Below are 23,122 nucleotides of genomic sequence, written 5' to 3' on the forward strand. Positions count from 1 at the left end.
CGGCCAGCTAGAACAATCTTGGCAGCCCAAAATACCATCACAAAGAAACAAAGAGGGGGAGAGGAGGGGGGAATAAGCAATGGCGCAGAAGCAGCTCTCTACTGTAACATCACGGGCCTTGCTTGGCATTCTCAGACGGTACGACAACAGGCCAACAGAGGTGTGTGAGTGAGTACTCGATAGATAGAAAGCAGCATGTGAGGTGGTGTAACGTGGTGATGAGAGTACGAATATTTGTGGGGGGGGGGCAAAGGGGGGAAGAAGAGGAAGTGTGGATAGGATAGGATTTCTTTGGGGGGTGGTTCTTTGTTGGCAGATTGCCTCCTGTAGCCCCCTCATCGAGTGTGGGAGGGAAAGGAATGAGTCGACCAAAAAAAACACTTTCTCCACTCACTGAAATTGGCAGCAGAGACAGTCTCTGAATTTGGCAATTGAACCCCGGTACATGATGCATCGAGATGCCAACTCGCTTGCGCTCTTACAATTATGCTGGCCTCCCTAAAACTATGCAACTGTTGACTCTTCCTCTGGCCTTTCAGGCAGTAAGTTGATCACATTTACTATAGATAGCATGTGTGATTGCAAAGTAAATCTTGATTTGAAAACTAGCACTATGTTAGAGTCTTCTCTCTCAGTCCCACTTGTGTTGCATTGCTCTATGTATATTCAAACAACAATCCTGGCAACACGTCCTTACTTATAACGTGTCCTTACCACACCTTGAACACCTTTCTCTCTCAAATGAATACAATAAAATAGCCTTTTCACACACACGAGCGAGCTTTGAAACACTCTCCTATGTACCACTCGCTTCTTACAGAAATCATATCCCTATGGTATGCACCTTTCAGGCCGGTAAATAACTTCTTTTCTATTTATAGGACCTCTTCTGGGTATAGTTTTTACCGCTAGTAGTATCATCTTGAATTTCTGCCTGCAGTTTTACTAGCATCGCATAATGCTAGCACTCTTATTACAGGTACAAATGGGGCTGCAGTACATGCAAATAAGATAAATAGAAGCGACTTTTAGTTAAAAATGGTTTCTGAGAATAATTTTGCACTGGGAAACCACAACAGAAGAGCTGAACATGAATCACTCTAGCATGGCCAATGCCCATTCTCTGCCATTTTGCAATTTTAACGGGACTGCTTATAGCTTGCTAGTTATTACACGAAAGGCTTATCTTAAACAGTACTAAAAAGCCTCATGCAGTGCATTTACATGTAATAGCTTGTAAAAGCAGTAAATTAAGCTACGAGGCCAAGGCAGATTTTGCTAGCAAATGTAATCCACGGCTGTACCAGCTTACAAGTTAATCATTCGATTGTTATTAAAGGGGCACTGACACCACTTTGCGGAGGTATGTTTACACTGCCATACAAATATCTAGTATGTATACACAGCCAGTGTGAGGGTTAGCTCATGCGGGTAAGATACTTTATTTTATTAAAAGTCAACTTTCCTGTGATGCACCTACTGACATTGACAATAGCTAGAGGTCAAGCTACAGTACAAATTCCGGTGACTTCACACAGCAGTCTGGCTACTTGCAATGCCGTGAGGCACCGAATCTAACGACGTAGGCACAAACTTAAAGTGATGACATAAGCGAAGCGATTGGTCAGCTTTCTTCAGAATGAATTGAGATATTGAACTTGAAAATGAAACACCAAAATATAGCCCAGCAAGTCTCTTGTACCACCTTGATAATCTTTTCTTTCTGTATTACAGTGCTGGAAGCCACTGTAGACTAGTAGGGCTATTTGTCTAGCTAGCAGGCAACTGCCTAACATTTAGTTTCGCTTTGACGTCAATGAACTAATACTATGCGTGCACTTGCTCACTTTAAAAATGGCAACTTTAAAAAGCAGTTTTATCGCATGCAACAAGGTTCAATTGCCAATGTTTCGTACCCAAATGTTCATTACGTAAACCTCAGCAAAGCTTCACAAATGCTGCCAAGAAAGAGAAAAAAATAAGCAAGTAGAGGGGAGTAACCAAAACAAAACCCAATAAGATGAAGACAGAAAAAAAAAAAAAGATTTGTGCAGAATGCATCATGGTCGTCAGCAGGAAAACTTGCTCAACATGTCTGGAAAAGGTATTTACTGAAGCTCATGGCTGGCAGTTGTGTCATCTACCATCCTTAAAAGTAGCTCAAATAATCTAATCTCTTACTCTGGTGCCGCAATCACAAGTTACAAGCAACCACTTCCTCAACTTGAATAGACACATGCATTAAAAATGCGAGTTCTGCAGTGATGTAGAATTCCACCAGAAACGTATCTTTATACACAACCAACCTAAGCTGCGACCTCTAACTGATGACACTTTTCTGCTAAGTTACCAAATGAGAGTCCACGACTTTGCAAAACTGGTTGTAAGAGTACTAAGAGCTAGCATTGGTGGTTGACACGCCATAATCTGTTGTATCGCCAAAGCTTTGTTCTTAACATTTATTGAAATCCTTTCTTAATCTTGCAGTGATCACAGATGCAAGCAGTGATTCAACGCCTTCGCGCTATATTTGCTCCGAGATTTAGGCCAATGAAGGTAGAAGACACAAACGCTCAAGGCCACCAGCCAAAGATTAGAGAAATCGTTCTCGTAGGGCCTGAACATTTGGTGCACTAGCATACGAAAAGAATGGGAGTGGCGAGCAAGCTCGACATACGAATGCATTCAGCTTTCCTGGTACCACTATGAGGCATTCATAATTATGCGCAACATTGCACTGCAAGTAAAAAAATAGAAAGCGAAAAGAATTACGACAGCCAGTAAATGAACCTGAAAACACCAACAGCAGATGCTCTCCGTTTAACTGCAATGCTAGTTAAGAAGTTTTCCTGCCACAAAAGTATAGAGAAACTTGAAAAGGTTTAGGAGATTTCAAACAAATCGATAAAAAAGAGCAGGTAATGGCACTGTAACAAAAAAATACGAGTCAATGAACACTCATTCAGGTAGAGGACAAGGCAGGTATTGGCAGGGTGCATTTCTAGCACACTGTGACATTTGCTTCACAGTTAGGGAGTTGAGAGTTTTACACGTGAAACCATAGTAATGAGATCCTTATTAATTTTATGAGAATCAATCGTAAATGGCAGCTACCAGCACGGAATCATGAATGTCTTGATGGCAATGTATAGACAAGAATCGGTGTTTCTGATTAAGCTTGGCAAGGAGGTTATCGCTATCAGACGGGCCGAAATTGATATGCACAGGAGAAGCAAGCTGAGTGCTCGTTTTTTATCTGTGACCTTATTTAAAACAGTACCACCGATACTGTAAGCATTTCGTATAGATTGCCATGGGCCCGTTAGAACAGCTAACATCTCATCATCTTTATCACAACTTGAATCTGGCGGCGCAGAAACCGGCTGCGACATTGTGTAGCAATATATCGGAATATCTTAATTTACTCGAACATGCCTCACATTAAAGTGACACAATCTAAGCACACAATACTTCAAGTCAAACTGGACAGCTGCCAACGTCACAGTGCACTAGAAGTCCCAATATGTCAACAAAATACAACTTGAAAAGAAGTGCAGCAAGTTGGAACAATCTCAGGAACCTAAGAATTGCTGGAGATATTATATTTACAATTGTATTGACTGAAAAACTTTGCAATTCAAGCAATGCAGCGAAATTTTTCTGCCAATGCAGAAAAACTTGGCGATTGCTTCATAAGAGCAACTTGCTGCAATAATTTGCGCTGCATCTAATAGCAATATGCAGCAACGCACAAGACAACTTCTTCAAAGCAAGTTCCAAAACTAGAAAATATTTCTTTGCCAAAGATTCACAAGTAATGATTAATCAAAGTTAAGAATGATCTGGAAAGCATTCAACGTGCATACTGTGTCAAAACAGGCTGAAATCATTTTGGTGAACCTACAGAATGTATGACACATTTTTATTAATTTTTTTCCTTGCTCTGCCACTAAGCCTGCTACAAAGCTCCAAGAAGTTATCATGCGCATTACTGTCAGACACTGAAAACAACAACAAAAAAAGGAGCCCAACTTCGATAGGCATCACAGATCACCTCTGGTATTAATAAATATCCATTTGACAAATAACATTTAATTTAGCAAGCGTATGTTCAGAATGGCTGGCACAACTGCCAGAGATATATCTAACCCTCGTATGACTCGATGATGGGCTAGGTAAATCTGACTACTCATAATACACTCAAACCTCGATACAACAAAGACGGATATAACAAAATATTGGTTATAACAAAGTGAACAAAACATATACTTGCAATAAATGCAGTTAGAAATAACCTTCAAACGAGTTTTTGCATATAGAGAAGTTATTTTCTAGTAAGATGTGCAGCTTTGTTTTAACGAGGTTTGAGTATAATACCTGGGGTTTAACATCTCAAAACCACGATACGATTATGAGAGACTCCACAGCGAACGGCTCCGGAAATTTCGACCATCTGGTGCTCGTTAACGTGCGCCAACATCGCACAGTACACGGGCCTCTAGTATTTCGCCCCCATCGAAATGCGACCGCCACGGCCCGGATCAAACCTGCTACTTGTGGGTCAGCAGCTGAGCACCGCGACCGCTGCACCACCGCGGAGGACAAATTTGACTACTTGGTAGATTAATTACAAAGCTAAGCTTATTTCTAGAGATTAAGGTTGAAATCATAGGTTTCTTAGAAGCTGGCCAATGAGGTGGACATACAAAATTTCGCTTGTGCAATATTGAATGTTTTTAGGGTACTCTTTAGGCAGTTGTGCTGTGGTGATAGCTTTTCTGGAAGATACTGAGAGGCACAGAAGTTGCTGTGCATTTCTGAGGCATACTTGTATTTTTGTTGCCGTACTCAAAGGTGGGCTCCGTTGCACAAACACATCCTGCATGCTTGCGCCCATGTGAAATGCATCTCTGCCAGCTTACTTGTCATCCACACTTTATAAAGCACACACACACATAAAAAAAAGCAATTTTGTGATGGAAACACCCGGAAAAACAAACTAGATTCAATGCCTTCCTCTCTCTTTTTCTATAAGGCCCCTTAAGAGACGGCAAAAACATGAATCAAACAGCACTGCATGGACACTGCAAACCTCTTTTAAGAGGTTGTTTGTGACACACTCAAAGCTGGCAAAGTTTACATGTCACAAGAATGGCAGAAGCATGCTTAGAAAATTAGAAAAACAATTGTTAAAAAAAAAAACTTAGTAACAACTGCACAAATATGCAGACCGATACTGGTGAGCGAACTCACCTTCGAACCCCGTTCGTTGAAGATGATTTCAACATCAAGAATGGCACCAAATTGCTGCAATGAGATTGCAAACACTCAGTACACTTAACACTCACAATTATCATTACTTGTCACAATTATCTCTTATAAAAGAACTGGTGGAGACACTTTGGTCCCATGCACGAATCAAACTCCGTTGTTAATTACTTTCTCTCTCTCTCTCTTTTTCAAAGCACATTGTTTAGAAGTTGTGCACCACTCCAGGGTCTGTTTAACACAAAGGATGCAAGGAGTGATGCTTTCTACATTTGCTCTAGACGAGCTCAAAGTTATGGTATATTTTATCTTGGACAAAACAGTAGTAGGCTGTACAACAATCACGACTGCCATATTATCTTCACTTGAAATTGAGCATTCATTGCATCCCCACACCATTTCAAAGGTTGCACAACACCCAATTTTGTCATAACCAGTCCTTTGTGGGTTATTCCTTGTGCATTCAGAAACAAGCTGGCATTTAGTGTAATTGGTAAAACACTCTGCTTATATAATATTTTTCATAAACATGCGATTGGCTTAGGGTCTGGCAACACTGACACACTCTCAAGTCCTGACGCTACAAAGTGATCAGAGTTATTCCATCATATGAGTTGCGAAGCTTCCTATAGGCTGCATGTATCGAAATCCGGACACGTGATTGCCTCCCCTCCCACCACATGGCGCTACCTGTTGATCCGCACACCTACTATTAAACGCATTGTGTTTTTGTGCTGCCACTCCCAGGTGGCGGGACGGTCAGCTAACTTCTGAAAATTTGGACCATCTGTGTGTTTGGATTTTGGAACACAGTTTCGGAACTGGTATAATCAAATAACTCTGACAAGCTTTTAGCTATGCAAGTGTCTGAATTCAAGTGAACGATTTTGTTCCGTGGTTGGCTATGCGTGCAATCGAGCTATTACATTTTTTTTTTTAGCTTGGCATAGAAATTGAGTGTTTTGTAGTGACAGACACTTTGATAGAAGACGATGGATACGACCATGATGGCAAAATGATGGTCAGTGGTGTGGAGTGGGGTTTATAGCTGGCAACTACTAGGGCTAATTTTGCACAGAAATATTCTTTTCCTTTACAATCCTTTATATATATATATATATATATATATATATATATATATATATATATATATATATATATATATATATATATATATATATATATATATATATATATATATATATATATATAAAAAGAAAATAGACTCTCTAGCCCGTTTTCGCTGAAAACTGCAAACTGCTCCGTGACCTTGTCGTAGCCGTTTAAGTGGGCTCAGTTATACATTCATATGCAGATGCATAATCTTGCACTATTGCTTTTCGGCCCAAAGAGTAAATGAACAAATAACTAAAGAAGGAAAGGCCACTCACGCCAAACAGTTGCCGCAGGTCGGGGTCTCGAAATCTGAAAGGGATGTTTGAGACGTGCAGCCGCTTGGGCTGGCCGTTCTTGGCTGCCTCCACGGCCGCCATGCCCGCCGCCGCCGCCGCTGCTGCCGCTGCAGCTCCGGCTCCGGCCGCCTGGGCACCAGTGAGTACCACTCCCGTGGCACCACCATTGGCATCGGGCTCCAGGTCAGTTTGCTGTTAAGTGGCAGAAGAGAAAGAGAAACAAAACACATGCACGTGACAGTTAGAGTGACATATGCTCTGTTGCAGTAATGAGGCAGCACGCTCCAAGGCACATATACCACTTTTCAAAAAGGAAACCGAGGCTGTGTATGTGCAAGGGTAGCCTGACTCTTCTATTGGGTCATCATCATGATCGTCAGCCTGACTACGTCCACTGCAGGACAAAGGACTCTCCCATGTTCCGCCCGTTAACCCGGTCCTGTGTGTCCCGGTCCTTCTATTGGGTCATAGTGCATTAAAATTACCGCTAAGGTGCAATTTTGTAGGCCTTCTGGGACAGAATGCGCTACCACGCGCCACAGGATTGGTGGAGGCACGTCCGACAGTTGGATGTGCCTCCAACTGTCAGATGGCATTTGGAAAGGGAAGCGCTGCCGACGGCATTTGGAAAGGGCAGCGCTGTCAATGATTTTGTCGTCTGCCAGGCAAAGAATGAGCACAGAACGAATAGACACGTTGTTTTGTCTGACAGAACGGATAAAGAAAGGTCTGTGGAAGTCTTGGATTGGATTTAAATGACAGCACGCGTGCTAGAGAAGCGAATTAGCCTGCTTTGTGTATGGCTTCATTCAATCCCATGCCGGCAGCTCACAGGAATGGCAACCAACACCCTCACCAATATTCTCGTGAATTCGCGACGCAGCCTAATGCATAATTGAAGTTTTTGCGCACACACACAAGGACACAGAAGAAGGGAACACAAGGACCAGCGCAGATCCTTGTGTCGCTGGTCCTTGTGTTCCCTTCTTCTGTGTCCTTGTGTGTGTGCGCAAAAACTTCAATTATGCAGCAGTACCAACTAGCCCGTCTTTCCGTATTATTGCAGCCTAATGCCCAAAACCATGAGCAGAAAAATTGTTTTCACACGCTCTTCCCTTTCAAGCTTTCGTAAACAATGCCACCAATACTAATATTCCGTTATAATAAGTTATAATACCTCTACATTCATCCATGCAATAAAAACATTTCTGAATTTTCTTGGTAGACTATGACAATGTGACCGATTCTTTAAGGACTTGCCCTTCATCTATTGGTCGTCTACTCTTTCTTTCTCTAGTGACATAGCATTCCACTTTATCCCAGAACGCGTCTATGATTTAGCCTCTAGAATAACTGCATTACGACACAGACAGATTCCAGATTTTGCTGGCTTCATAACCCGCTCGCTTCCTGTGGGTGTTGAAAAAGAAATAGTGGACGTTGCCTGATGGGCAAGGCAACAGTGACAACAAAGTACTGCCATTTCATCCTAGCCTGGAGTAAAAGGAGAAAATGAAGCTATTGTTCACAGGATGTGTTGACTGGTCATTTAGAAGGCTACATTATTAAGTGTGAACAAACAGTTACGAAGAAATTATTGCAAGAACAAGGAAGGGCAAGCTTCCCCTGCAAGCCACCTGTCCCTAACGGCCACGGCTTGTGAGCCCTGTCAAAAAGCGTGCACTTTCTTCCTTATGTGCTACGTAAGCATCCAGCTGCCTCTTCTCCGCATCGTCTAGGGAGCCTTAGTTAGCTGTTGCCTTGACTCATAAATCTTTGTGACGTCATCCAATATGCTGCAACGAGTGGCAGCTTGATGCCAAACCCTCTCTGCACAGTGGGTTTGAGGTTAAAAGTGGTTTGGTTAAGGGAACACTAAAGTGAAACATCAGAACAGTTATGAAAAATATGTTTTTTCACCACTATATGGCCATTATTTCTCCACATTGGGATAATTATTACGAGAGTAAATGAAGGACTAACTTTCATTTTCAAAATGTGCACTGAAAATTCGGCATGCTAATGTCAGCATGACATCATGGATTAAGTCTTGCCAATTTTGGCCAAATTTATTTGACAAAATTTCATCGAACTCACTGCATTGACTTTGGGTCCTTTGGAACACAATGTAAACATTGTTTACCAATAAAGGATTACCTAGATGCCCTACCTTCCATATGTCATCAAAACCTGTAATGTCAAGACAAGCTACTGCAGTAACTTTATCATTACAGTGACACATGTATTTCTTTTTTTTTTGCATATTTTCTCGTGGTAAGTCGTGCTTTTGGTTCTGTTAAAATGTAATTTACTAATAGGAAAAAAATTTTTGCTCTTCAGAGCCAATTTAAATAAATATGCAACTGCAATTTTTACAAAGCTTTACAGCAAAGAGAGCACAACAATAAATGGCTCTGAAATAAATGCTCCTTATGAGCACAGGTTTCCTAAAATTACACAAAAGAGCAGAATATACACCATAAAAGCTGCAAACTAAATGAAGTAGGCCTTTGAGTTTCACTAAAAGCCAGGAGAATCCCACTAGGTGCTGCTGAAGACTAAAGGGTAGAGAGTAAAGCTGATTAAATTGACTTTCAATGGCAGTAAAACGTCTCGAAAAACTTTTCCACACGTATGCTTTTCATCAGCTCGATTAAAGAAAGACCTCTCAAATATTTTGTAGCTTTTTATTTTAACACCTTCTGTATTACTGGAGCATGTGCAGTATTCAATAAAAAGATGAATGCAGAAAGAATTGCAAACATTACGGCACGAAAACTGTAGTTACTAGTTCTTCAAATTCAAAATTCAGGCAGAAAAAAAAAGGGGGGGAGGGGGGCGTCTTTCGCATTACACTGCCAATAACACCACTTGTTGCTTCCTATCACATACACATCTATAGATATATATCAGAAGTCTCGCCTCATAGTGGCCATTGCACAGTGTACTGCAAGTGGCTTCAAAAAAGATGTAAAAACAAATACTGTCATCATCATCATCAGCCTGACTACGTCCACTGCAGGACAAAGGCCTCTCCCATGTTCCGCCAGTTAACCCGGTCCTGTGCTTGCTGCTGCCAATTTATACCCGAAATACTGTCATATTTATCAAAATATAGATAAGGTTTTTGAGTGCATCATCATCATCAGCCTGACTACGTCCACTGCAGGACAAAGGCCTCTCCCATGTTCCGCCAGTTAACCCGGTCCTGTGCTTGCTGCTGCCAATTTATACCCGAAATACTGTCATATTTATCAAAATATAGATAAGGTTTTTGAGTTTCCAGGTGCACAGCACAGTGGCCTAGCGGTGGCCACGCTTGATAAGCCAATCAGAGTGCAGCGCTATAGGCATCACTGTCACATGACCAAATGTCGCGTCTGATCACAAAAATTACCACTGTTTGCCTCTGTAGTTTGAGCAGAAGGCGGTTTCTTCACTAATATCAAATCAGAAGACTTAGTTTTCTGCGACCATACTTGCGCTGCAGTATCACTGAAATCCACAGTACGGGAAGGGTTGGCAATGAGTGTAAACGCCAAGACTTTAGACAAAAATTTCATCATTCTATATTCAAGTATGTTTATAACAGACACGCAGAAATTCGCAAGTGCGCTATCGTGTTTCCAGTAATATTACACGATTCACATGGAACCATTTCACGATTTCGAAAATCCCCGCTAAGAAGTGAGAAACTTCCAAATAATGAAACAAATATATAGTGATGGCAACATGATGTGTAGTGGTGAAGTGGTGGCATCAGCGGAACCAATGTACGATCCGCTATATTTCACACATGCGAGACAGCTTTGTGGTCATCATAATCCTCCCTGCCGTAGCAAGTGTACCGCGACAGCCCTTGCAGGTATCAGTATTTCACAAGTATGACAGATCTGTAAACATCCTCAATTTCATACAAGCGATTTTATAATGTCTGACATAGCATCATCTACATTTGTGATGTTTCGAAAGACATCGACATTAAGTTATATCATTAGCACCAGTTAAGTCTTTTAAATATACAACAAGAAATGAGTTGAGCACATTTCTGCTAGCTGCTACATACAAGGCTATCAAACCTGAAGCAAGCATAATGTTAAATAATGCTCGCCAACTCTTTCTTTTTTTGGTTTAGGGCGCTTGAAACCACTTGAAGCAAACACAACCGATATAAGTTAAAGATATCAGTCCTTTTGTCTGCGAGCATCAAAAGCATGTGTGAAAGTCACTTTGCATTCATGCAATATCTCAACTATCAAGCACCAAAATATTGGCACACCTGCCAAGCAAAATATATACAGCATTTGACCGTTTCTCATGAAACAAGCCCACGCACAAATACACATCATTGCCCCCATCACAGCTGCAGCCGACTACATAGTTCGCACTGACGTCACCTTGGCCGCCATCTTAAAGCTCCCAGCTGGTTGAGATGCGGGGTGAGCTCAAACGGTGATACCAAATTAGTGCCTGTACCTCTGCCGTTCTCTCGTGCCCCCAACACGCCTCGCAAACAGGAGAAAGTGAGGTGAACACAAAAGAACACCAGGAAGGACTCTGTGTCCTCTTCTGCAGTGCCACTCTCTAGTAAGATAAAAAGTCATGGTTGCCGCCATCTTATGGTACCCAGTGCAGAGAACCTGTCTTTGACGTCACGTGCATACTATGTATAGACAGTACGCTGCAGCAGCACACACTAAAGACTAGTCCCCAATTGGCAACTTTTATTGCTGCAAATGTAGTGTGCCGGGTCATCCATGCTGAAGGTAGAGCCTTCATTAGTAATCAATAGCTCATTTAAGCTGATATTTATTGCATAATTGGGAAAATTAGTATTCTGTTTATAGACACCATGAGCAGATGCCATATTACGGACATTTCACTTGTTTAGTAGAATAAACATTTTAGCTCTACTGGCTTGAATACTAATGAAGGGTTTATCCGAGATTAAGTCAATTCTGTACAACAGCTAGCACAAAACGCCAAACTACAAAATCTGTGTATCCAGAAGACACAATGCGAACTACAAAGAATGGGTCCCCAACATGCGCACATCTTGTGTCCCCTTGAGTTGTAATGAGGGTTAGAGGTGTTTGAACAGTTACCGCATTAACACATCAAGAGAAAAGCCTAGGGACAGTGACATTTCATTACCTCCGGCCCGAGTCACAACTCAGTCTGCACCAGAAAGTAGTTGGCAAATGCAACAAAACTTGACAGCTCGTTTAAGTGTGGCTCTCACCAATACAGCAATAATATTTTTACTCTCACAAAGATTTTGAGCTGCTGCATCCCATTTTGAGCAGAAAGAATGGAAGATCATTGATTATTAGGAAATATTGGTACAAAATGTTTCGCTCCATTTATTATATTTTTTTTGCCGGCTTGCCCATTTTTTTTCTTCTTTTGCCGAGACGTTATTTGACCAAACCATATACAATTTAAGGTACGTCTGTGTTTCGCGAGTGACTGCAACTTGAAAAAAAAATCTAGGGTATCTTTCCTCCTTTTTAGACACAATGCAACGTGCACCCATTCTTTGAAGCTCTCATAGGATGTTATAGCATTTCTCAGGACCCAAATAAATTTCTGTGTTACCACGCAGAAAACAGAGAAAAACAAGTGCGTTCACAGCAGATTGAGCGCTGACAGTCGAAGCAAAACGCGCTCTAGTTTTTTTTTATATATTTGCAATTCCAGGCCAAATACGCACAAGGTCTGGTGCTGCACAATTAAATATACCGGCTCACAAGGAAATCCTCGGAAACGTACGTGCATCTTGGGACGAAACCGATCAGGCATGCATTTTGAAGCGAACACCTTAAAAAGAAAAAATACGTTCTTCCAAGGTGAGAGAGAGAGATGCACTTCCCCGAAAAAACGAACAGCCAAGCAGCTGTCGCCTAGACTCGGGTCTCGGATAGTTCGAGCATTTACGTCGTCGCGCGAACACACTCGTGGTTAAAACCGCGCCGCCCTCGCACCTGCAGGTTTACGAAGGTGACGTCACCTCACGGCCGCAGGCGGCGCGCTGATAGCAACGTGCTCGCAAGCGCCATAACGTATTTCGCCGCAACATGGCCAACACAAAAAAAAAAGCAGCAAACAACTGGTCTGGTCGAAGTTGAGCGAACGACGCATCTCAATAAAGTTTTTTTCCGTCCGTCCGAACGACGCATCGGAGACGTCGAATTGAACCAGTTATTCCCATCTAAAAAAGAAATAAGCAGAATATAACTACAGCTGGATTCGAGGCGGACGGCTTCTTTCTGATCTGCCGACCTTCGTCGAGAACAAAGGACCCGTTCCCGAGAGAACACGGCAGCGGATCTGCACGGATCAAATGCGGACAGCGTAACATTAAGGCGTCACGGATTGGATAACACGAAAGGCAATTGGCAGTGAGGGAGCAAGGGGGAGGGGTAAAAATGAGCATCGTGGTGTGCATTTATGTCGCACTTTTTTTTTTTTTCCGGAATGTCACGAAAGGACTTCGCAGCGCGGGCGGAGTTTCGAACGATTCAAGAGGACTGCACGGCCGCGACGAGCGCAGGGCGAAGTCTCGACTCACGTGAACACCAACATCCGTTTGTAGAGAAAAAAAAAAAAAAGTGCCAAGCAAACGAGTGTCGTGAGCGTCGAACTCAGCTGCCAGGGGCGACGACCACGTTAGCTAACTCGTTGTCGCGCCTTGACAAAGCTAAGAGAGAACAAATAAAATCCCGCACACACGGCCGCGGGTATCGCGACCTCTTCGGTTAAGCCCGCGATTGTTCGCCGCGATAACAAAAAAACACGCAGCAGCGCAACGCAACGGCGACAGCAGGTCGCGCAGGCCTGGCGGGGGGCTCGCTGCTACTTGGGGCGAGCGCAAGGAAGAAAAAACAAAACAAAATAAAAAAGAGAGACCGGGGAGGTCTTTAGATGCACTCACTGCTGCCTGCGAGTCCACACCGAGAGCCGTGGAGGTTCCGTTGGTGCCGTGCAAATCTAAGCACGGCAGCATGTTCATTTGTGGCGCGGCCACTACAACGACCATTTAGACGTGGCCTGGACTTGTCAGGGCAGCGAGCGACTCCTCTCGAGTCGTGGTCGACACGGCAACACGAAATACTCCCGACGCGCGGCACGAGGGCAAACCCCTGCGAACGACGTAGTCTCGGGGGCGAAGTGAACACGCGAAATTCGGCCCAAGATCCGCACACGATTGAAATCACACTTCGCCGCACCGAAGGCCCCACGAAACACAATGCAAAAAGGCCGACCGACCACCACAAAGACGCCGGCCCCGGTTGCCAGACGAGATGGATTAACTGACGCCGAAGTTTCGCAGGAACGAAAACAAAGAAAAATAAGCCTAAAAAAACCCACACTCATTGCACGGTGCGAAATGGGGCCCAGAAAAAAGGTCTCTTCGTTTTGGCTGCACCGGCTGAACCAGTTCAAAGGGTGCAGCACCTTCGTCCTCGTTTTGCCGGAGCAGCGCGCGCCCTCTGTCGCACCCTCTGCACTGGCTCCCTCGTTTTGTCTAGGTGTAAGCCTAGTTCCTGACGAGTTCTGTACCGGCGTGCACGCACTCCAAAGCAGGTGCAGAGTAGTGCAGCATGGCGGGCGTCCCCCCAAGGCCAGAGCAGACGACGTTGCAAATAGTTGTTCAGGGCGTTCAAAAGGAAGTTAAGGCACTTCACAATCCCGACGGGTCATTTATGACGGACGCCAACGGTTACGTCTATGAGGCATCAGGTAAGTCAGGCTGCATGCATTGCCAAAAAACGTGGTTAGCGGCCAGGAGTCGTAGTCGGTCAGCAAACAGCCTCGTAGCATTGCTTATGCTATGTCGGTATTTTTAATCTTGGTTTTCGCCCTTGCAGACGGCAAGCGCGTTACGTTGCGGTTCATGGCAGGGAATCGTGAAAATGACCCCCCTCCGGCACAACCGCCGACGCCTTCTCCTGCCTGCGACGGCGACGTTGACAGCGATGGGGCTTTAGCCGCATTTCCAGCAGCAGCCGCGTCGGCTGAAGATGTGGAAGAGCTTTGGAGCGCCCGAAAAACAAGGTTCTTCATCGCCAAATACTCGGAAATGAAGGACTTGGTGGGAAAAACCAGGGCACTTCGGTATGTCATCCTATGTCCAAAATTATTTGCAGCTTTTTATTATTCCGTTTCACTCTAGGCAAGCACCAACAAGATAAGGTGCAGCACCTCCAAGCTCAAGCCATGTTGCAAGTGTAGTGCTGCCTTGAGAATTTGCACTAGAGGGAATTGCATGTTGTTATTCTGAGGCACATCTCTAGCAAGTCTCGCCCTGCAGTCCTTGTGTCTTCACTGTCTGTCCGCATTTCTCTCGCACTGCCACTTTTCAAGATGGTGCAGCTCATTGTTAAAAGAGATATGCTTCACGTGCTACCCTATCTTTGAACCTAGACTGCGCCGTCGTGTCAGCAAACAAGGTTGCGCAGCTGCATGTTTTACAATGGGTTAGAATATGGCTGTCTCCTTAGTGTATGATCCAAAAGAGTGATTTACACAATGTTCAACTTCTCCAACATAATGCTTCCCGCACAAAAAGAACGTTCGCAGTTATCAGAAGTGTGTGAATAGTGAATTTCGGAACCTAATCAAGTAAGAGTCAAATAGTAATGGCACCAAATAGAATACAAATAGTAATTGAATACTGTTTGAATAGTAAGTAGACCATTTTCAAAACAGCCTTAGAACAGAACATTTTATTTGAAACAAATAGTCACAAACTTTCGACAAAGGCCATTACAGTCAGTTTGAATCTACTCAAAATACCACAATTACGAAAACTAAGGTAATCTCGTATGCAGCAGGAACTAGAATATTCGTAACATTTTGTAATTGTAGGTTCAACTACGGCATTGACTAGCGTTATCAACGTGAGACTTTGTCACCTCACTTTAAATAAAATTGGGACACAAAAACAAAACAATTTACAACCAAACATTGCAGATACAACTAAATATGTAACGGAGCAGATCAACCCGTCATCACAACATGGCCTGCGCACTAAAAGCGGATAACAATGGGCGTTGAAATTTACATCTGCAAGAACAATTTACGCAAACGCAAAACTTGTATCTGTTGCTAGTCGTGAAGCTGCAAGCACTCGTAGTTCCCACCTTTGGTTATTACAAGACGAAGACAGGAGCTGATAAATGCGATACAGCTAAAGTGCAGTAAAAATTGAGCAAGAATGGAGCTTTCAGAAGCGCATTCATTCGACAATCAATATAGTGTAGGTAGTCTTGCAAAAGCTTGGGCTGCGTACAGGTCACATTAGGGATTGAAAGAATGACTTGTAGCTGTTTCGTTGTTTTGGGGTTCTCCCGCCAGTGCCGATTATTAAAAGAATATTTGTTACTTAGAATATGTGCAATTCGATTCGACTTAGGAACCGAATACAGTGCTGTTTGATTCATTATCCAAAATTTTCGAATAATCGAACATCCCTAGCAATTATCCCTGAAAGCTACACATATGAAGTACTAAGGAAAGGTTCATGTGCTACTGCAAGACTTGGGTCACGTTACGTCGCTTCCTTCTTTCCTACTAACTGTGCTTTGCTTTTTTGTTTAGCACAAGAAGGCTTCTGTGGAAGAAGTTGGCTGAGGCCATCAATACGGAGTTCTTGTGCAACGTGACTGCCACACAAGTGGAAAACAAATGGAAGTCGCTGGACAGAGCATATAAAAAGTCAAAAAAAGACAACAATTCTTCAGGTCACCACCGTGTGAACTGTGAATATGAAGAGTAAGTTACGATTGTGTCTTCATATCTTCAGTGATTCTCATAGTGTCTATTACAGAGAGCTGGCAGAAGTCTTGGAAAAAGAACATAGTGTAAATCCAAGGCTGCTCTTGGAGCCTGGAAAAACAATCCTGCCTAGTGCAAGTCCAGAGTAAGTAAAAATTACTTAATTTGTGCTGTAGCCTGGAAATGACATGGCACCTGTACAATTACTTTCAACAGCACCAGCATCACTGAAGCACCTCAAGATGCAGCAGTCCCAGTCGAGTGCAACACAGCATCCAAAGTTCGGAGCAGCACAACGCCAAAAAGGAAGCGCCAGAGTAGGTCCCAAGTCACGCCGCTCTTGGAGGCATTAGAAAAAATGCAAGCTTCGAGAGCTAAGCAAGAGGAGGCAGCAGTGAAACAACTGGAGGAAAGAAAAAAATGGGAAGAGGCAAAGGCAAAGCGGCATGATGAGCGCATGCAGCGATTCGATCGGTTGATCGACGTACTCTCAAATAAGGACGGGTTATTATATGGGCAATAAACTTTTATAACACTAGCAGTGTCTACTCCATCTAATTTGTTAAAAAAAAACATTGCTTCTAGACGCGGCACCCCACTTCGCAAAACATTTGCACACTGAATAAATCGCGAAGCAAAGATGAACTTCTAGCACTGTTCCTTTGCAATGAACTCTCGCAGAGACTGACTGTAGCCTGGCAGACTGCAATCAAAATCTCCTTCACTTTCATCATTGCCCACATCTTCTTCTTGGGGAAGCGTTGCAAGTTCCTCAAGGAAGTCCCTTTCATCGTTGCACATGTTGTGTAGCACACACGCAGCCATAACTATATAGCAGCACTGTTGCACACTTTTTGCATCAACAAGGTAGAGCCTCCTAAAACGCTGTTTAAGCAGGCCGAAGGTGTTCTCAATAAGCACTCGTTGTTGACTGTGTCGTTTATTGAAGCTCTTTTTCCACGTAGGAAAAGAACTTCCATTGTCCTTGAATGGGGTCATGAGCCATGGCATCAGTGGATATGCACTGTCACCCAGTATATAATTGTCTTCACATTCCTGAATTGCGCGTGCAAAGAAGGGGCTCTCCCTCAGGACACGGGCGTCGTGAACCGAACCTGGAAACCCAATAAACACGTTCAGCAACTTGTTCCTGTCGTCGCAGATTCCTTGCAGGATTATCGAAGGCCACTTTTTCCGGTTGAAGTAAGACTGCGTAGATTCGCTTGGAGTGAGTATCCCGATGTGTGATCCATCGATACAGCCGATGGTGTTTCTTGGGCCCTTGCCTTTACTTTTGGCGAGGAAGCCGTTCTTTATGCGGGTCACTTCCGCGCTACTAGGCCAGCAAATTATCTCATCGCTAATAGCGTGTAAGAAGTGAACGACCCGTGTCACACAAACATGAACAGACGACTCGGTAACATCGAATTTGTCGCCTATGGCGTACATAGATATTTGTGAGCCTAGGTACACAAGCGCTATGAGGCATGTTTTTTCGGCACTGATTTGTTGGCGGCCTTGCACTGCCCTTGGGTAGAAGGCTGAAGTCTTGAACTTGGCACTGAAACTATCAAAAGTCTCCCTGGACAGCCTGAAGAGGCGCTTGAATTCATACTCATGGTACCTGCCGATAATGCTTTCGTACCCGGGTACACGGTTGGCATCGTCGCGCACCAACGCGCACGCGACCAAGATGCACGCATCGTCGTACTCATCGTCGCAGTCACTGCAAACGGCACCGCTGACGGAATCGTCGTCGCTGCTCGAGTCCAGCAATTCCATCGCAGTCACAAGAAGTGCCATCACGGCCGTGTATTGATCGGACAAGGCGGCGGAGGCGGCTATTTTAGGCTTACACTACAAGGTGTTCTCCGGCCTGCACTCACGTCAACTCACGCCTTCGTTTTGGCTGTAGCCGTCGCGCGCTAGTGTCGGCTAGTGCCGAGGCGTGTTGAGGCTGCACCTGCACTTGCTCGACCGGCGCTGCACGCTCACTGCACCGCTTGGCACCGCTGCGGCACTTTTCTGAACTAGTGCAAGCCAAATCGAAGATTCCTAAAGACTGCTTTCGTGCTGTGGCGTCACCTACTAAAAAAACTGTGAACCACGCAAAAAAAAAAAGCATTTAAGCGACATATAAGCGTTGACCGTCTTTCGCTAGAAGATAGCACAGTCGCTATGTTATTCGGAAAACTGTCGTTGCGCTTTGCGAGCCAACTTTAGAGCCTAGTTGCGCAAGTACCGTGATTAGGAAACTCTGCCCGGTCTCGCAGACCAAAGGCGAATGCACGCAAGCGCAAACAACCAAAAAGGGCGTATTCAGGGGAAGAGACACGCACAAAGCCGAGCCAAATCAAGCCGCTTCGTGAGCTGGCGCTAGGGGGAAAAGAAGCGCGTCGATCGGTCATTGCACCAGTCACCATCTTGTGTGGATATGCACGAACAGAACGAAACAAATGTAATGTGATAGTTGATAAAGATGGAATTTCGCTGCTCTCACCACGTAAGAGTTTGAAAATTTGGCTGAAAGCGCTAGATTGCAAACTTCGAACCTGAACAGTGGACGATTCCCGGACGACACGCGACGGCTAACAATGCTGCTTGAAAGGAAGGGAAGGGAGGTGTTTTTTGTCGAACGCAAGCAGCTGGTATCCTCATAAAGCCTAATAAAATATACCAAACCCGGCCAGTGTTTGGTACAAACCATTGTAGAAATGGATGAATGGTGTTTTCTTTCTCAAGCTATCCTAAAAGAAAACTTTTATTGGCAGTGAGAATAAAAAGTGACAAGTGGCAGCTGACGAATGTCTCCCGTGTGTACATGTGTACAATGTGAATATTGAAAGCATTGTTGCTGTTTCCTATATCACCTTTCCTTTGCTACGTCGGGTACTTGGGGGACGATTGTGGAAACGGCGTCTATATTACCAGTAACACAGATTAGAGTATTACAAGTTATGTGCGTGGTATTGACTTTGCGTTTGCGCGCTTACTTGTTGCACCTTGACACGATCGAACGTTGGGCGAACTGGTAACCCCAAATGGTATCATGGCGTCTGAACCATTCTCATAAATTCGCTGCTCTTTTCGGGGTGTGCTTGGAAACAGTAGTTTCGCGGTCGCGGACATATCCTTTTGATCTGGTTTATCCATTAAGTAGTGGTTCTGAAATTAGGTGCAACAATTCACTCCGAGTGGGGGTTTCTTGCGAAGCAAGAAGCACAAATAGAAAATTCGGTGTCCGTACTCACAAAGCTCCCGATAGTACGTTTTGACTGCATGTACTGGCCCGCGATAACTCGCATGCCGCTTAACTGCTACATGCCGTATACATTCCTTTAGTAGCGTACTGACTCAATGTACGTATTAATATACACCGATTTCTTTCGCATTTAATGCGTAGAGATGCATGAAAGCGTGTTCAGACATGTGTAGTATTTGGGATTTATTATTAGTCAAAAGTGGTCACATTTTTTTTTTTGTATTGGATCCCACGGCACAAACGAGGAGAGGGCGACGGAACAGCCAGCGCACTTTACCCGCGTGTGGTTCTGGCAGCCCAACAAATGGTGTGCACGTAACCATGGTGACACCACTGTCACGTGACACTTTGCCATTACAAAAGGTGGTGACTGCGTTTAATGAAAAGCAGCGACAAAACATAAAGGACTTGTAAAAAACAAAACATCACAGAAACACGTTAGCCTGACGAAGGGAATGCCACCAGCTTGGCTGTTTCATCGCTGTCCGCGAAGCACAGCTGCTTCAATTTTTACTTATTTTTTTTCGAAGAGAGAGGAGGAGGAATAAACTTTATTATAAGACACCAGCAGGTTTAGGTGGCCGGGCCTCCCATGAGGGGACGTCAAAGGCTTGCCTCGAGACGGCCTCACGGGCATGCTGGGTCGCCCAGGTTTGGTCGTAAAGAGCGGGGCTCCGCAGAGCCTCATGGAGCTTCGACGAAAGGGTCGTGGCGTTAGTGTGTCTGTACAGTGCCGGGCAATCCCACAGCATGTGCGCAAGCGTAGCCGAGTGAGTGCCGCAGCACCGGCAGTGGGAGGTTGTGGGCACGTCCGGGAATATGAGGTGAAGGTGGGCGGGCGAGGGATACGTGTTTGTTTGAAGTAGACGCAAAGTGGTGGCCTGTGCTCGGTTTAGAGGGATTTTCCCACTTTCTTTTTTAAAAGTTTGAAATGCCGGTTTAGGTAAGGAGCGAGTATTGCACGCGAAAATACTACATTGCGGAGTAGGAGGGAAACGGGATGAAAACAAAATAAACAGTATCCGTTTTAATTGCTGGGTATCCCGTGACCTGAGCCGAAACGTCACGTATGACGTCACTGCAGCGGCACGTCGCTGTCGATTCTCACTATGGCAGTATAGCACATGCTAAAATGCTAAGTAACATGTAAAGTAACGAAGAGTAGACGTACGTTACGTGCACTATCTAGCCCCAATCAATCGTTGCTTGACCAATCTGGCTGTAGTGATGCTACCAAAAAATGGCGAAAACGTAGACTGCATGGTCCCACACTGACAAAGGCCAACCACTGATATTAGCAAGATAATGAAACGTGCAACACCAGATACACTCCCACCTTTCATTCTAACTGTAAGGCGGTGGTGACGAGTGTGTGTGTGTGTGTGTGTGTGCGTGCGTGATTCACATGACCATTGTAAAACAATATAATACCCATGGTAATAGCCCTATCACACAGGGCAACTTAAAAGCACTTTGGGGCAGTGCATTTTGCCACTAAATATTGTAACTAGCCCGATGTCACACGGGATTCCCATAAGCTGCCAAAAAAGAACTTGTCGGCGAGTGCGTTCGCCAAACTATGTCTAGCTTCGGAAGCGGCGGCTCGAAAATAATTTATTATTTTATTCGAAGCCGTACTTACAGCGTTTTTTAAGTATCTGTTTTTTCATTATCCGAACGAATGTCATGCATTAAAACACACTGTAAAACGAAACTCTACACTGCCTGTAGATGTAACATACTATTGAAGGACCATTGACAACAAATATGGAAAATAGAGAAGCTCGTGTTGTTTCAGAGAACTGCATGCGGCGCCACTTTTGACAGATTATTAGTGACGAGCGTTGCCTATAATATATTTTCATCTGGTTATAAGGGAATCAAATCGGCCTCTTCTTCAAGGACGGCAGGTGTTTTTTTTTTAACAAAACAGTGAACGTGTCGTGAGTTACTCGCTAGCTGACTCTCAGTGCTGAAACGCGTATGTCACTGCGATGTTAGGATTGTGCGTCTTATCTGTCTCTGCATCATTTCCTGTTGCTGCTAGCTGCCAGCGCTGCCAGTCACGTGTACTTAAACCTATCAATAAATAAATTAGCGAACCAACCAATCAATCAATTTTTATTTGTCACGCCAAAGAGGTAATACACTGCAGATAAATATGTAATGTATTATAAATATATTTTGTATAAAATATATAATTCTGGATTAAACCGTATAAAGGCAAACATGCAGAATTATGGGGAGAAACTGTGGTTGTCTGTTATCGTACCGTGTGGGCAAGCGTCTTGTACGAGCTGCGCCATCACTCTTAAAAAAAATTAGTAAAAAGGACACAATTAGGTAGTAACAGCACCGCTTACTACCTTTCTTGGGCCGTCACTACCCTTTTCTATCTGTTTACTACATCCGTTAGTAAACCGATACTAGCTGCAACCGTTACTAACTTTTTCAACCTGTTTACTACCTACGTTAGCAGACAGTTAGTAAATGTAATGAAACAGGTAGTAACTGCATCCGTTACTACCTTTTTGGCACCCGGCTGTCGACTATCTAATCTAAAGGACTGTGTATTTCCGATTCTGATAATTTATGAGATGAATCGTCTCGACGTATCATCATTAAACGGAAAAATGACGCAGAATATATTCATAAATCAAGAAAAACACTTTACTTTAAATTACGCAACCGAGATATTTAAACGCAATTCTGATATCGTTGAAACGGAGAAGTACACGTTAACGAACTATAAGCGAGTGCTACACCCGTTGTAATAGACGACTACAACAAACTTAGCGAATTACAGCGGATCAAAATAACCAGACGGTCACAATTAATCCGCAGGACGGTCACAATTAACCCACTACGGCGTGTTTCCAAATATTATTGTTGTTTCGGCACGTCACACCCCAAAAATGATTATTACCTTTTAACCAGTGATATCGTGTGAAGCACTCGAATTCACTGAAACTATGTTGAGTTCGGTAACTCGTATCGGCCACATTAAATAATGCTTTTTGTGGCCCTTTTATAATAAATAGATGTGACATAATTTTTTCATAAGTAAGGCTGATTAAAAGTATTGTACTACGTCCCCAAGCATACGTAACATAGTATAGTATGATATGGTGCTCTAGATTCATATTTGCTTAAATTCATACTGAAACACAAGTGCTTCCTTGTACAAGACATGTATCTGCAAAGTAGGGGCTATATATATCCCACGTTTACTTCATGCTGCAGCGCAAAAAATAGTGAACTTGTTAGGTCAGTGTATTCTTCGCGTTCATGGCACACCACGTAAGGTTACCCGAAATTCTGTAGTAATGAGACATTGACTGACCAACAATAGCAATGAAGAAATGATATGCCAAAATAAGTGAACAAGGTAGCATCTGTT

At 43.7% G+C, this 23,122-nt stretch overlaps 2 protein-coding genes across 19 annotated transcripts in view; one reads left to right on the top strand and one right to left on the bottom strand.

Moving 5' to 3' along the window:
* The window catches only part of LOC119179960 (RNA-binding Fox protein 1), a 405,655-nt gene that overhangs the window by 31,873 nt on the left and 350,660 nt on the right, over positions 1 to 23,122 (bottom strand). For 16 of the 18 annotated variants that reach the window (XM_075868585.1, XM_075868588.1, XM_075868586.1 and 13 more), the window contains 2 exons: positions 6,660 to 6,872; positions 5,254 to 5,307 (listed from right to left, as the gene is read on the bottom strand). In XM_075868585.1, coding sequence (XP_075724700.1) covers positions 5,254 to 5,307; positions 6,660 to 6,872 — 267 coding nt within the window. Of the gene's footprint in view, positions 1 to 5,253; positions 5,308 to 6,659; positions 6,873 to 13,614; positions 13,992 to 23,122 lie in introns of those variants that run through there. The other 2 variants (XM_075868593.1, XM_075868592.1) reach the window with 2 other exon arrangements.
* Positions 14,128 to 16,998, top strand: LOC142767268 (uncharacterized). Its single transcript, XM_075868595.1, has 4 exons — positions 14,128 to 14,798; positions 16,284 to 16,457; positions 16,513 to 16,605; positions 16,677 to 16,998. The coding sequence occupies exons 1-4, from the start codon at positions 14,515 to 14,517 to the stop codon at positions 16,981 to 16,983; spliced, it is 858 nt and encodes a 285-aa protein (XP_075724710.1). The 5' UTR covers positions 14,128 to 14,514; the 3' UTR covers positions 16,984 to 16,998.

The sequence above is a fragment of the Rhipicephalus microplus genome, chromosome 7, assembly GCF_043290135.1.
Source record: "Rhipicephalus microplus isolate Deutch F79 chromosome 7, USDA_Rmic, whole genome shotgun sequence".
Lineage (NCBI taxonomy): Eukaryota > Metazoa > Arthropoda > Arachnida > Ixodida > Ixodidae > Rhipicephalus > Rhipicephalus microplus.